Here is a 16,043-nt window from a genome sequence, read left to right on the forward strand (position 1 = left end):
GAAGGCGAGATAAGCAGTGGGCACAGGACTCATTGGAAAGGCAGACTAGATTTCTGAGCAAGGAATTGCTGTTTGCTCCTGGTGTATTCAGGGAAACAGGACTTTGTATATATTCTTGCACTGAAAAAAATACTTGACTCTATCATCAATTTCTTCTCTAACAGAGAATTTCTTCTCCTAATAGCCTTGTGACAGGGTCAAGACTCACCACCGCTGGCACCTCCCACTGGTTGCTCCAGGAGTTAGCTCTGTCCAGTCATGGAGCACCCTCTGTACGTGGTGTCTTGCCCATCGTCTGCTCTGCTGCCTTGGGACCCACGATGCTCTTCACTCGGCAGCATCCACTTCAGCACACTGCCCTCCAGCAGTGCCCACTACTCCAGTCTCACCCCCTGGAGGGGAGCAATGTTCAGTCTGCACCTTCCCTCGTGGCCAACTGCAGCCCTAAAGTCCAGCCCCTTTGTCTCAGGGACTGGCCACAGCCTATATCAGGCCAGGCTCCTCCATAGCCCGGTGCAGTACAAACGGGGAGGGGGGGGAGACCCAGGCCCTCCCGCTACTCTGGGTCACAGTCCAGGCACCCTCTCTACCCTCCTTCTCTCCCCTTGTCAGACTATCATCCCTGGGCCACTTCCTCTTTGGCCCCTTGCACCTTCTCAACCTTTTTAACAGGGGCCGTAGCCTGGCAGGTATCAAGGCCAGAGCACTCGCACTCCAACTCAGGAGCCAGTCCTCCTCCCTTACTAGTCAGGGAGAGACTCTCTTGTTCTTTGCTAGGCAGCCTTTATATAGGGCCCATCTCGGCCCTGATTGGCTACCTCTCTTCTCCGACCTGATTGGCCCTTCACAGGCCTTTGCTAATTGGCTGCAGATCTATGCAGCCTCAAAGGCCTGTTCCAGCCCTTTTCTCAGCCCTCAGCCCTTTTCTCACCACAGGTCTCAATATTGATTAACTGCTCGGGCCAAAAGGAGCAACAATATTTGTTTTCCCTTCATATGGTGATCAGCTCCTTAAGAACTGACAATTCAAAATGATGAATTGCTTACATATTTGGTAACTGGGATAGAAATATGCTGGTAACATTAACTCCAACGTTCTGCTCAATCTACATATCCAGGACACATATTGATATCAGTTTTTCCCTTTCTTGGGAGATGTGAGGTTCTGATATTCAATCCTCCTCCCCCACTACCACCCAGTACGGTGGAGTCATGTTACAAGACAGATCAGAATTGGTCAGTGTCATAACAAATTTACTGTATGTGTTAACATTGCTTATTCTCTTCTTATACCTTTTCAACACAGCCAGTGCCCCTCAATATTCTTTACCTTTCCAAGCACACAATGAATAGTATTTGTATAAATAGCCTTCACCGTCTTTCCCAGCTCTGAGTTCTTATACCATTCTTTGTAACGTGGTATGTCACCTTACTTATAATGTAACTACAATTACATTACAGCTAAGCTGTGACAATACCCTTGTTCTGTAAGGGGAAGCTTAACCAAGTTTCTATCTCTAAAATATTACCACTTGCTATTTTTCCATTAGCTATTCTCTAAACAAATGAACATAAGCTATTCTACACTGATGAACAAACTGGCTTTGGCCAAATCTGGTGCATCTGCAGGTACGGTTTAGAGTGCTGAGTTTCTGGCCTTGACAACAATGAACAAAGAGGAAAGAGTGATATATTAAATGTTTTTAGTGTGTAGACTCTTCTACCTCCACTTCTGAACATCTATGGCATTTCTTGGCTCAGTCAGCCAGCCCCCTTAGCCCCATGTAAGTGCACATACCAGCTTGTTCCTAGGTTTATTAGGAACAAGCTACTATAGCAGCGCCCAGATGCCCCCACCAAGATCTCGGCCCTGCTGTAGGAGGTGCTGTATAGACATAATAAATAATTCCTGCTTCAAGGAGCTTACTGTTTACATTCCCACAAAGTGGGAGATGAAACAGAGTTATGATGTGATTTGCCCCAGATCACCCAGCAGATCAGTAGGAGACCAAGGATTAGAAGCTAGGTCCCCTGAGACTGAACTAAGTGGCCTTCCCACATCTCGATAATTTTGTGTGAATGGTAATCTAAGGGCACGACTACATGGGGAAATTTACTGTCAAAACTATGCTAGAGTAATTATACTAACTCTCCATGTTAACGTTCTGATTCTGGAACAAACATGGTTTCTGCTACCTGACAGGGTGGCTGACACTTTTCAATCAAGAAAATAAGGAACAACAAATAGCATTCACCATTTCTGTTCATTAGCTTGTTTGTCCACAATGATCCTTATTCATATGCATATTTGTAAAATGATTGGCCTTTCTTATATGTAGTGAGCTGAAGAAGATCTCTGTGTGGCTTGAAAGCTTATCTCTCTCACCAGCTGAAGTTTGTCCCAGCTTTTCCTAGACATTTGTGAAAATCCATTCACACAGATTTTTACAAATAGTGAATGATTAGGGCATAAATATTCGTGAACACTAGCTTGCAGCATTCAACCAGACTGCTTTTGAGAAATATTGAACAGAATCTTCATACCCAACAAAAACCCATTAGCTGAGTTCTCCAACAAAAGGCTTTGATTTGCCAAAGAATGTCGCTGAGGAACTCTCTGCTACAGTGTTACAAAGATGTGGCATGGGTGTCAGTTGTGTAATGCATTCATGAAAAACAAGTCAATAAAAATCATGAAAACAAATGAAATGTTTTCAAATTACTGCTGTAGTGTATTGCCTTATGTGTTCTTACAAGTTACCAAATGAATGCAAAGTAATTGTAAAAATGACTTCTTGTATGCCGTGAGTTTTGAACGCAGCCTTAGAGCTTAATAGTTTAATATACTTAATTCAACTCCTGAAGTTGAATTTTCTGTAATGCAGCACTAAAATGAACTATGCCCATTTTTGGTTGAATGTATTGCTAAGGTAAATGCACTATAATGTGCAATACTGGGCCAATTGAATGATAAAAGCATTCTTCTAAACATTTGGCTTTATGAATATTAGTTGGATCTTTGTCTTTAAACCAATTTGTATCTCCCTTTGAAATGTATTTATATACATTTATATATGGATTTGTGTGTGTGTTTACTAGTTGCTGTTTCTCTGAGGAATCAGAAAGTCATCATCCCCCAAACTCCAGATGTTGACCCTGTGTCTGTGGCAAAAACTGTCCCAGTGCCAGAGCTTAGCCAGTTCACTCTCTGCTTTGAAGCAACCAAAGCCAGCAATGTTGCCAGTGACTGGAAGGCTTTCTCCTACAGTGATCCTTTGTCAACAGAACTCCTCAGTTTTGGAAAGACTACAAAAGGCCACTTCCTATCAGTCTCAGGCACAGAGTGCATACTAGACAGTGTCCTCATCACAAATTCAGATGGAGATTTTTTCACAGAAACTTTTGAACAATTGTGCATAGTATGGGATGGCTTCTCTGGCATTATAGGTGTAAATGGCAAGAGCAGCTATCACACAGTTCTCTGCTCAGATACCTTTGGCCAGGTTCTTCCCAGCAATGGAAGATTGGTGTTGGGCTCTGACAGCAATGAAATAAGCTCTTTAAATGGGGATATATACAACTTTCGTCTTTGGAACTTCACCATGAGTTCCCAAAATCTGTCCAACCTCAGCTGTGATGTGAAAGGAAACATTGTAGACTGGGAAAATGACTTCTGGAGTATTCCAACTTCAGCACTGAAAGCGGAAAACAACTTAAGCTGTGGTGAGTATGTTTGGCAGAATCACTTTTATTAATTCTCCCCCCCCCCATGGCATTGTTCTTGAAGTATCATATGACAACCAGAAATTGTATGTTTAGAGTTACAGACAGCAGCACTTCCCAAAAGGCAACCTCACTTGTCCTAGCCTTGCCAGCTCCATTCCATGAAAAATTAATTTTGTGGCGGGTGTGTCTGTTCCTTTAGTTTAATCAAAGCTCATATCCAGCCTGACTTCAAAAGACAACTAATGAGGTTAAACAAAATTTATAAAAGAGGGGTTTTTATATATTATTCAGGACAGAAGCAATAAATAACCAAAAGTAATAAAAGAAATAAAGTTCTCCGATCTTTCCTTTCCATAAACTCATTAATTTAAATGTGATTTTAAGACAAGTTAGTTAATATACTTGATTGTGGCCACATGGGGCAAGATAAAATATATGTGTTTGTTTAAAAGGGGTAATAGGTAGAAATAATACTGTGTATATAATGCTATAGGCATGCATAGCACTTTACGGAAACATATTAAGACCAGAGTCCCTGACCTGAAGAGGTTACAATCTAAGGCCCTTATCCTGAAACCACTTAAGAATGTGCTTAACTTTAAGCCCTTGAGACACCAGTAGGATTACTCAAGTGCCTAAAGCTAGGCAGGCTATATTCTTTCCTGTGCCAGAGTTCTCTTCAGTGCAGGCATGGATGGGGACCATTAGAAAGCTGGTTCAGCCATCCTGATTCTCCTGCATTGAAGCTAAGATTACTCAGGCCCAGTTCACGAGTTTTAAGTCTACGCATTGCTGTGGCTTTCTAAGGACATTGCAGCAATAAAAGATTATTAAGATGTTCCAGAGGTACTATTATTTTCATAGTTGTGATCTAATGATCCAAGAATTGGTCTAGATCTCCAGGAAAGAAAGTGCTCCAAGTTTCTACCAAGGCAGGAAGCAGAGCTTTCCACTCACTATGTCACCTCCTTTATTCCCTCATGTAACTCTGAAAATGTCATAATAGAGTAAAGGTGTAAGAATGCACCTGGAAATGTTATCTTCCAGGGTTTTTTACTCTTTGCATAGATAGAAACTTTGAGAGGGGATACTATCCATTTTTCTCTGGGATCTTCCCAAAACCACTAGCCCCAAAATACTGAATCACTGCTTGAAATAATGTCCATTTCAAACTTCTTTTTAAACTGCTTCTTTGTTATTAGCATTCTTCTAACAGGAAAAGAGAGAGGATCATGAGTGGGAAAGGATCCAGTAGACTTCGGTCTGTCCATGGTGATCTCTGGAGAAAAAAAATTAATCGTGCCAAATTGTCAGTTCAATACGCACTTCTGGTCTCTGACCCTCTGGTCAGTAGGAAGGAGCAGTGTGTGCTTTGTGCATTTGCTGTACATCCATTGTGCTGTCTGTGAAGAGTGCCATAAAAAGCATCTGTGCGCAAAATTAAACAAACCAAACAAAAAAAAACCCCCAGAAACCTGAGGAGAATGAAAGGAGAATAAACTAAAGGCAAAAGGGATTAAGAGGAGAGGAAACATTTCAGATTAAAATTGCTGGGTTTTCCCCTTCCCTTTGCACATCGCAAGACAAATATTACTTCATGGTCCTGCCTCTTTTCACCCCTCCAATCCCCCACTGCACAGTTTCTCCTCTACCCATTTGCTTGCTGCTCCCCCCAGCCTCCTTCCTAGTCACTTGATCTTTTCAACCTCCCACACCCTCACTCCACCCCCAGCTGGGCTCCTTCTGCTCCAGGGCTGGGACAGGAGCTGCAACCTGATGCAGAGCTTGCTACCTGCCTGCCCACTAGATACAGGTAGGAGGCTGCCCCGGCTGAGCAGGTGCTGGCACGGGTTGATGACCTGGCACCTGCCCCCTTCCCCACCCACAGTAACTGGACTTTTGGTGTCTGGTCAGTACATCTGACTGGACACCTCCAGGTCCCCTTTACAACCAGACTTTCTGGTCAAAAACCAGACACTTGGCAACCCTGGAGTGGATAGATGTATATGTTGTACGTGACTGTGATCTGCTTCTGGACTCCAGATCTGCAGGGGAGACCCCTGGAAGACACACATGACACTGATTGGCTTTCCACAAAAACAATTATACTCCTGCAAGAACCGTATTCTTCCCCTAGTGCCTTCTCACATTCAGCTTTCCTGGTTCCTTATTATCTTAATGGTTTTATATTATGTACACTCCTTACCAAAAGCACCCATCTAGATGTCTGGATAATTCGCATAAACCAAAGGAGCTGTACATTTTGTGTTTTCTATCTAACTTTGCTTGGGGCATGGACCTTGTCTTTGTTTATTGTGAAGAACTATGCAAGCCTACGGCACTAGCAAAATAAATATTAGTTCTGTTGATTAATCATAGTTAACTCAGGCAATTAACTCAAAACAATTAATCATGATTAAAAAAATTAATCATGATTAATTGCATTGTTTAATAAATTTCAATTGGTATTCTATTGTTTAATATTTTGGGATTTTTTTTACATTTTCAAATATATCGATTTCTGTTACAACACAGAATGCAAAGTGTACACTGCTCACTTTATATTATTTTTTTACAAATTTTTGCACTGTAAAAATGATAAAAGAAATTGTATTTTTCAGTTCACCTCATACGAGTACTATAGTGCAATCTCTTTATTTTGAAAAGTGTAACTTACAAATGTAGATTTTTATTTTTATTTTTTTGGTTATATAACTGCACTCAAAAACAAAAACAATGTAAAACTTAAGAGCCTACAAGTCCTACTTCTTGTTCAGCCAACTGCAGAGACAAACAAATTTGTTTACATTTACAGGAGATAATGGTACCTGCTTTATATTTATGTCACCTGAAAGTGAGAACAGGCATTCGCATGGCACTTTTGTAGCCAGCATTGCAAGGTATTTACATGCCAGATATGCTAAACATTTGTATGCCCCTTCATGCTTTGGCTACCATTCCAGAGGACATGCTTCCATGCTGATGAAGCGTGTTTAAAAAACATTGTTAATTAAATTTGTGACTGAACTACTTGAGAGAGAATTGTATGTCTCCTGTTCTGTTTTACCCGCATTCTGCCATATATTTCATGATATAGCTGTCTTGGATGATGACCCAGCACATGTTTGTTTTAAGAACACTTTTCATAGCAGATTTGACAAAACGCAAAGAAGGTACCAATGTGAGATTTCTAAAAATAAGCATCTGAAGTGCCAACCAAAATCTGAGAAGGATGAGGTGCGGAGCATGCTTTCAGAAGTCTTAAAAGAGCAACACTCAGATGAGGAAACTACAGAACCTGAACCACCAAAAAAGAAAATCAGCCTTCTGCTGGTGGGGTCTGACTCAGATGATGAAAATGAATATGCATCAGTCTGCTCTGCTTTGTATTGTTATCGAGCAGAACCCATCATCCGCATGGACGCATGTCCTCTGCAATGGTGGTTGAAGCATGAAGGGACATATGAATCTTTAGTGCATTTGGCACATAAATATCTTGCCACGCAGGCTACAACAGTGCCATATGAACGCCTGTTCTCACTTTCAGGTGACATTGTAAACAAGAAACGGGCAACATTATCTCTTGAAAATTGTAACCAAACTTGTTTATCTTAGCATTTGGCTGAACAAGAAGTAGGACTGAGTGGACCTGTAGTCTCTAAAGTTTTACATTGTTTGTTTTATTTTTGAATGCAGTTATTTTTTGTACATAATTCTACATTTGTAAGTTCAACTTTCATGATTGCACTACAGTACTTGTATTAGGTGAACTGAAAAATACTATTTCTTTTGTTTTTTACAGTGCAAATATTTGTAACCAAAAATAAATATAAAGCGAGCAGTGTATACTTTATATTGTGTTGTAATTGAAATCAATATATTTGAAAATGTAGAAAAATCCAAAAATATGTAAATAAATGTTGTTCTATTATTGTTTAACTGCACAATTAATCAAGATTAATTTTTTTAATTGCGCAATTTATCACGATTAATTTTTTTAATTGCTTGACAACAAAGTGTAGTCACTGAAATATATCAATGGCAGATTCCTTTTCTCCCATCTGTAAATATTGTAAAAAAAATAAACATGAATACTCATCAGACTAGCAAGGTAATGGGCCCCAGGTTTTATACATTAATACTGTTTTACATATGTATTAGTTTTGATATTTAAAATATTACAATAGTGCCCAAGGGCCATAATCAGGACCAGGACCCCATTGTACTGTGCTAGGCACTGTACAAACACATATGAAGATACAAGCTCTGCCTCCAAATAGTTTTATTAGCTAAGAAATTACTTGGGAAATCAGTAGTAATGTATGTGCAGTGGAAAGAACACAGGAGTAAAATCCTTACCCACCCACACCATACTCTATTTGCTAAGAGTGCAAAAAGGCCTAGCACTCCGAGGAAGGTACTTGTATCTCTCCTGTCCCAAAGCCCAAGAGATATCTCCAGCACCCTTTTCAGTCTTCTCCCAGCCGTGCTAAATTATTACAGTACTACTGGCTTACCCATCTACAACATTTCCTCAAAGAAAGTACTGTGAGAAATACCATCTCAAAAACTCAGCTAGAAACCCCAGAGGATGCACCTGTAAGATTTTTCTCTTCTCATTGTCTTTTTGAGTCATAAAGAATTCTTTGTCAGATCAACCTTTGAAATAAGAGTTGATGAGTCAGGCTATCAATGACAGACAAAGCACTAGCAACATTAGAGAGAGAACTTTATCTTACTGATAAGGATTCATTTAATTGCAAAGCAAGGGTTTGTTCAGAAAAGAGATATTAATCCTGCCATGTTCGTGCTTTGGTAAGGAGCTGAAAGAAGCTAAGTAACAAAGCAGTCTGAACGCTTACTAGTGAATGCAGCATATTTGCATGTGAATGTCACTTGCATTATTAAACTCCGCAAAGGGCTCTATTTTCATTTGCGGTTAACAGACTTTTCAGACAGCATTTGCTAATGGAATTACTGAACATATGAGCAGTAACAAATTGCTGCAGATAACCTTCTTTTGAGAACCGTGCCTTGTACTGGTTTAATATTCCATTCAGACTTTCATTCACATGCATGTTCTTACCACTGTATAGTGGTGCTGAGTTTTTCTGGGTTTTTATTAGAGCATGCTAATGCTACTCATCGTTTAGATGGGCCTGGATTTCTTTTCACTATAAAATCATCAGCTGCATTTGATACCAGCAGTACATGCCCTTATCCTATACCCACATTAATACAAAAAGTAAAATGGTTCAGCCATAACTGGCCATTCCTTTTAAGTCCAAAAAGTGAATTAAGCAAGATATGTGGAGAGTTGACATGCTTAGGTGATATTGATGAGAATGTCGTAGCAGCTCAAAGTATGTTGACATTCAGTTTCTCATAATTTCTTTTACTGAGCACTGACGGATGACATGGTCTGGCCAAAGCCAGGCTTGATTAACACAAAAAAGGGTGTGTTTAGCATAGTGCCCAGGCATATTTATCTTTAAAAAAATACTAAAGTGTGGTCTATTGCCACGTGGAAGTTACAGTGACCTTCGGGTAGCTACTTAGCCACCTTCCTCTGATACAGAGCCAACAGGGGATCAGCTTTCAGGGTGTTTTTATATTAGCCTATTAACATTACCAGATATATTTGTAAAAATGCTTCACACAGGACATCATATGGCTTGCAAAGGATACTCAGTGGAGTTTAGTTTCTTATATAAAATATGAACTCATCCCACCGTCTCATAGTTTCAAGTTATTTCATGGAAAAATACTTCAGCGTACTTTTAAGCCTGGCCCTGTATTCTCTCAGGTCTCCAGCCAGCAATATCCCACTCTGCTGCATGGCCTCTGGGTTCACTGCTGCTGAGTGATGAGCACCTGGCTCCATCCTAGCTCATTCTCAGCACAGCAATAACCACAACACAAGCCTAGCAGGAACAGAATAGGAAAAATATTTTCAAAAATATCTAGATGGTTTAGGAGTCTAAATCCCATTTTCAGCAATGATGTAGGAGCCTAATTCTCATGGTACTTAGGCTCTCAAGTGACAGGCAATTTAAAAAGTTTTACCCTCACTCCTACTACGTGTTCTGTTTTTAAGTTTTTCTGTTTTTTTTTAATGAGTCCAACACTGCTCCTATTAAAGTGAACCACAAAAGTCCCAATGACTTCAGTGAATTCAGTAGGGTGCCAGATGTCTGGTTTTCAACCAGAATGCCCAGTCAAAAAGGTACCCTGGAGGCGCCGGTCAACACTGCTGACCGGGCCGTTAAAAGTCTGGTCAGTGGCGCAGCGGGGCTAATGCAGGCTCCCTGCCTGCCGTGGCTCCACGGAAGCAGCGGCACGTCCCCCCCTCTGGGTTCTAGATGTAGGGCAGCCAGGAGACTCCGCAAACCACCCCTGCCCCAGGCGATGATTCTGCAACTCCCATTGGCTAGGAACAGCGGCCAATGGGAGCTGCGGGAGCAGCACCTGTGGACAGGCAGCACACAGAGCTGCCTGGCCGTGCCTCCACATAGGAGACAAAGGGGGGACATACTGCTGCTTCTCGGAACTGCTTGAGGTAAGCGCCTCCCAGAACTTGCAGCCCTCACCCCCTCTCATGCCTCCACCCCCTGTCCAGCCCTTATCCCTCTCCCATTCTCTGAATCCCTCAATCCCATCCCGAGTACCCTCCTGTATCCCAAACCTCTCATCCCCAGACCCTCCCCAGAGCCCGCATCCCCTGCCGGAGCCCTCACACCCTGCACCCCAACCCCCTGCCCAGCCCTGATCCCCCCCTGTCCAGCCCTGATCCGCCCCTGCCCTCTGAACCCCTCGGTTCCAGCCCAGAGCACCCTCTGGAACTCTAAACTCCTCATCCCCAGCCCCACTCCAGAGCCCGCACCCCCAGTTGAAGCCCTCACCCCCCCACACAGTGCTCCAACCCCCTGCCCCAGCCCTGATCCCCTTCCTGCCCTCCAAACCCCTCAGTCCCAATCTGGAGCATTCTCCAACACCCCAAACCCCTTAGCCCTACCTAGACTCTGCACTCCAGAGCCAGAGCCCTCACCCTCCCAACCCCCTGCCCCAGCCCAGAGCCCTCTCCCAGACTCTGAACCCCTCATTTTTGTTCCCACCCCAAAACCCACACCCCCAGTCCAGACCCCATACCCCCTCCCGCACCCCAACCCCCTGCCTCAGCCCAGAGCCTCCTCCCATACTCTGAACCCCTTGGCTCCACCCCCCAACCTGGAGCCCTCTCTTCTGCACCCCAAACCCCTCATCCCTGGCCCCATCCCAGAGCTGGCATCCCCCAGCTGGAGCCCTGACCCTTCCCCCGTGACCCCCCACATTCCGCTGCCTCAACCTGGAGCCCCTCCCGTACCTTAAACTCCTCATTTCTGCCCCCCCAGAGCCTGCACCCCCAGTCAGAGCCCTCACCCCCTCCTGAACCCCAATCCCCTGAGCCTGCCCAATGAAAATGAGCGAGTGAGTGAGGGTGGGGAGAGCGAGCGACAGATGGAGGTGGCAGGGCCTTGGAGAAGGGGCAGAGGAGGGGTAGGGCAGGGGGCGGGGCAATGTGTTCGGTTTTGTGTGAGTAGAAAGTTGGCAATGCTAGAATGCAGAACCAGCCCCAAAATTATTGGGCCAGATCTTCTGTTATGGCACTGCTAATTTACACTGGTTGTTAACAAACGAGAGGCCAAAAACTGCAACCAGGGATTGATTTGGCATAGAAGTGTCCCAGCCATGCCTTCTTCCTTTGGACACACCCTCTTTCCCCATCTAACATAGCCGCTGTGCTCTACTAAAGGAATCCTCTTGCACTAAAGTGATTCTCCCAGGGAGATATGCTGGTTTGGGGGCCAGACCGAGCCAGCCATATAGCACAAAACATCTGCATTTCACCTAGACATCTGGCCGATTCACATTTTACACACACAAGCTGGGTTGTTTAATATTGTTTATCTAAGTATTTAGCATTTATTTAGTATTATTTTTGCACATGTGCATTATCGAGTATGCCATGCTATTTGGTCCCATTATTTTCAACATAATGTGCAAATGCTGTATGTGCAGCTGAAGCACGGGGATATTCCAAATATAATGAATGCAGCTACCCCATTACTTTCTCAGTTGGTCAGTTTTATATATGTAGTTGGGTTTCCATGCCACCAAAATATATGCATGTAGATATGATTAATTCAGTAAATACACATTCTGATGTCTTTATCTGTTTATTATACATGCATACCAGAACATGAATCATGCCCATGCCCTGCACACAGGAACTGGTTGAATCACAGCTTATCTGCTTGGTATCTCCTTTGGGGAATTTCTCTGACTAGTACGCTGGTAGACTACATTGCCACAACTGAGTTCAGAACTCACTTGAAGATGCCATGTTGTTATCCATTAATTCTGCATAGGCACTTATAGCCACACTAGCTACTACATTTTTAAACAGTTTGCCACATACTACTCAATGATTTCCAGGGCAGCTGTGTGTAGCTAAATCTAATGGAAATCTTGGAAAATATGAAGATGTGAGGTACTTGTTAGATATGACCCAAACTTGCAAGCCAGCAGGACTTTCCTGGAGTTGTCAGCAACATAGGGAAATGATCGTACATGAGTCTTCTGAGCAAAATGGCATATCAGGTTTCCTGCTGAGATAAACCAGAAAAAGAACTGCGAGTGCATGACCTAATGTATTTTGAGACATGACAGTGTTATGTATCATATACCAAACATTTTTAATGATTTGTCTTTCCATATTCTAAAGGCTCATACCTAATTCCCCCACCTACATCTGAACCAACTAGTTGTGAAAATCTTGGAAGCCTTTGCCAAGGTAAGAAGCCAAAGACACTGTTGGCATTTTTCAGCTTTACCTAATCTCCTTGTTTTTTTTTCTTTTAATTTCATTTTACTTTAACTTCTTAAGGCTGACCTCTAGAAAACTGAGCAAAGAAAGGAATTTCTTAGCTTCAACAGATGTGTGGGTGTACTATACATACAGTATGTAGAAAGAATGTGATCAAACTCTTGATAATACAATCAAGTCCATAAAGTCTTCATTGTATCAAAACCTAACAATCATATGCTAATGCAAGTATGAACTGGTTTCATTTCTTTCCCCATCTCTTTTCCTCCTGCACAGTTAAAGGCTATAATGTTAACGCTGGTGGAAAATCTGTAAATTGGGCATAAACTGATGTAATTACAGGAACTGATCATTATTTAGATGTTTTTAACAGGCTGCTGTGAAGTTTAATTAATTGTTAGTCAGTATGATTTGAGATCCTCAGGTGAAAGGTATTATACAAATACAAAGTATAATCGTTATTATTCATATAATAATATATTCATATAATAATAATAAAACTACTTATTGTAATAGCCGATAATTTTCAGGCCTTCCCCCCAGAGGCATACTAATGAATGATCACTATAGGTATCAACATGTCTGTCAGTCACAACAGGAGTCATGATATCAGACATCTTGAAGGGCCAGGTCAGCTGGGTTACTCCTCGGGGAATTCTGCGCCACCGTGCATGTGCAAAATTCATATCCCTCTGCAGAATTTCTTTGCTTCCCCTCAGGGAAGGGGAAGGGGTGGAGCTGGGGATGCCCATGGGCGTAGTTTGGGGGGACATTGCAAGATTATCACTAGAGCTGGGTGATCACTGCAGAGTTCCACTTCCATGTGCCTTGTGAATCAAACCTGCAGGGATTACTCATAGGGATTCACCCCCAATTAATTCCTGCAGGTCTGCTTCGTGGTTGGAATTCAGCACAACCCCTTGGCATGAATGGTGCCAGGCCTACTTTCACAATGCATTCATGACCTCAGAGCCTACTAGTTGGGTTAAACTTCTCTATAAAACTTACATACAGCTCTATGCTAGTTGTAGCAGCAGCACCTGCTCTAAAATAATTTCAAATGATTTAACCCTTTTAAAGATAAGGGATGGAAGGCAGAGGCAGGTGGGAAAGAAAAGTAAATAAAGAGGAAGGACTTAAGATTCTTGGAACTCTTTCTGTGGTAAAGAGTAAAAATAAAACATATTGAGCTTAACAACAGAGGGTAAAATTAACTCCTGGTGGGGATCCAGGGTAATGGCTATAGCAGGCTATAATGGAGTTTTAGCCACTTGCACTGGATTTTCTGGTCGTGAATTTGACTCAGGCTGCTGGAGCATATACTTGCAGTGTTTCAAACTACATCTAAACTGATGTCCAGATTGCAAAGTCCATAGTTAAGGTGAAATGCCAGCTAGGTCCAGAAGTTAGTTTTAAATAGCATCTTTTGGACTTAAGACACCCAAAGTACTTTGCAATAATGAGTTAAATACTCGTCCTGGAGCGAATGCTTAGGTAAATGTGGTAGCCATCATGAACTCAGTAATAGCTCTCACACAGCCATGGTAATTAAAACCAGTTTTATTGAGACAGGATTATGATAACCAAGACATCAGGATAGTCTTTTTAGAAAAATGCCCAGAGATCTATGATTTGCACCAGACAAACAGTCAGTACTACAATATTATCACATCCAAAGATGGAGTTTCTTAATGTGCTGTCCTACTCTGAGACAGGACTCTGCTAAAATGGCACATTTCTGTATTTATTGTTTCAGTGGTGTCAGATAAAATCTGCTCAGTTTATAACTGAAAAGAGAGAGAGAGAGAGTATGTGTCTGTGTTTCTGACTGCTGAACCTGCAAACTTTCTTTGGACTCTTAGGGTCAGTGTGGGTTCTTGCCTTTTTTTTAATTTCTTTTTATTTTTTGCCTCATCACTAGTTATGAAATCTCCAAATTATGCCATCAATTACACCTGTTTGGAATTTAGTAAAGAAATAAGATCCATATGCCTCTCTTAGCTGTGTTATGCTCTTAGCTGCTCTGTAGTGCTAAAAGGAGTAAAAAGCCTTAAAAACTTATTTCTCAGCACATCTGATTCTGAAACTGCAGGAGGAAGAGATCTGATTTATAAGAATGTGCCATTTCTGGATAGTCATTTTTCAGATTGAAATCACCCTCTGTTACAGCTTCCCAGACCACCCTTGAACCTATGTTCTTTTTGTCTGAGAGGCTAGAATGTTACAAATTAAAGCTAAGCTGCCACTATAACTTTAATTTTATTACTTTAATGGACAAAGCCTATGCTTTCACTTTAGCAGGTAAGGCATCTGCATACAGGCTGCTGAAATTTTGTTCATTTTGTGATTCCTCTTTGTTCAATTTTTCCTTCCTACAAATCTCCTTTTATCAGGAAGCCATTATTTAAAGACTTTATCAAGAGGATGACAGACATCATGTCCTCCTAGACAACTAATTTCATGAACAAGCTAGTTGTGGATGCTGAAGAAAGTTATGGTGGTGGCTGTCCCTAAACCAAGGACATTGTCTTTCCAAAAGATAAGGGGAAATGGATCAAACCAAATTTGTTTCAGATCACAGCTCACTCTTAGGACTGCATGGAGCAGCACCGTAGCCAAGCTACCAAGATGATGAACAAATTATGTGTACATTTTCTCAGTCCCTGATCATTCAGACAAGATGTTCATCAATTTGAAAGTAGAACATTGTTCCTTCTCACAATGTGACACAACAAACTAGGCCTGATTTTCAGCAATGTTGAGCACCCGCAGCTTTCACTGTCTTCATCTAGAGTTTTGAGGTCTCAGCATCTCTGAAAATCAAGCTGCCTGTGCTTACTAGAACTCTAGAATGCAAAGAAACTTTTAGCTTTTTTGTCAAAGTTGTTTAAACTTCCACTTCTCTTTCAGATTCTCCTACTTCTTTCACTGTAAGTACTGTCCATCTCCCATGAAGTATCTGGAATTTAGCCCAGAAATCGAATCACAAAGAGAAAGCTTTTAATGTATACTTAGGGCATGGCTACACTGGAAACTTCAAAGCGTTGTTGCGGGAGCGCTCCCACAGCAGCACTTTGAAGTACGAGTGTGGTCATGCGCAAGCGCTGGAAGAGAGGTCTCCCAGCACTCCTGGTAATCCACCTCCATGAGGGGATTGGCTCTCAGCGCTCAGAGCGTGGCTCCCAGCGCTGGGAGCCTGTTTACACTAGCGCTTTAAAGAGCTCTGACTTGCTGTGCTCAAGGGGGTGATTTTTCACACCCCTGAGCCAGCAAGTTAGAGCGCTATAAAATGTAAGTGTAGCCAAGCCCTCAATGTCTGTTTACCCTTATGCATTCCAAGTGATCTAAGTTTGATAGGGAGTATTATAAACTAATATGGTCCACTGAACATTATCGACATCTCCTGTTCCGTCCCACATAAGCCTGGTCATCTGTTTATATTATTACTGAT

The 16,043-nt window shown here is 42.1% G+C and overlaps 1 protein-coding gene across 10 annotated transcripts in view; it reads left to right on the plus strand.

Moving 5' to 3' along the window:
* The window catches only part of ADGRG6 (adhesion G protein-coupled receptor G6), a 158,352-nt gene that overhangs the window by 65,285 nt on the left and 77,024 nt on the right, over positions 1 to 16,043 (plus strand). For all 10 annotated transcript variants that reach the window (XR_006280009.1, XM_038396397.2, XM_043511118.1 and 7 more), the window contains 2 exons: positions 3,100 to 3,723; positions 12,491 to 12,559. Coding sequence is in view for 9 of the 10 variants with exons in the window: in XM_038396397.2 (XP_038252325.1) it covers positions 3,100 to 3,723; positions 12,491 to 12,559 (693 nt within the window). In the remaining variant the exon portion in view is untranslated. The remainder of the gene's footprint in view (positions 1 to 3,099; positions 3,724 to 12,490; positions 12,560 to 16,043) is intronic.

Source organism: Dermochelys coriacea, chromosome 3 (assembly GCF_009764565.3).
Source record: "Dermochelys coriacea isolate rDerCor1 chromosome 3, rDerCor1.pri.v4, whole genome shotgun sequence".
NCBI classification, from domain to species: domain Eukaryota; kingdom Metazoa; phylum Chordata; order Testudines; family Dermochelyidae; genus Dermochelys; species Dermochelys coriacea.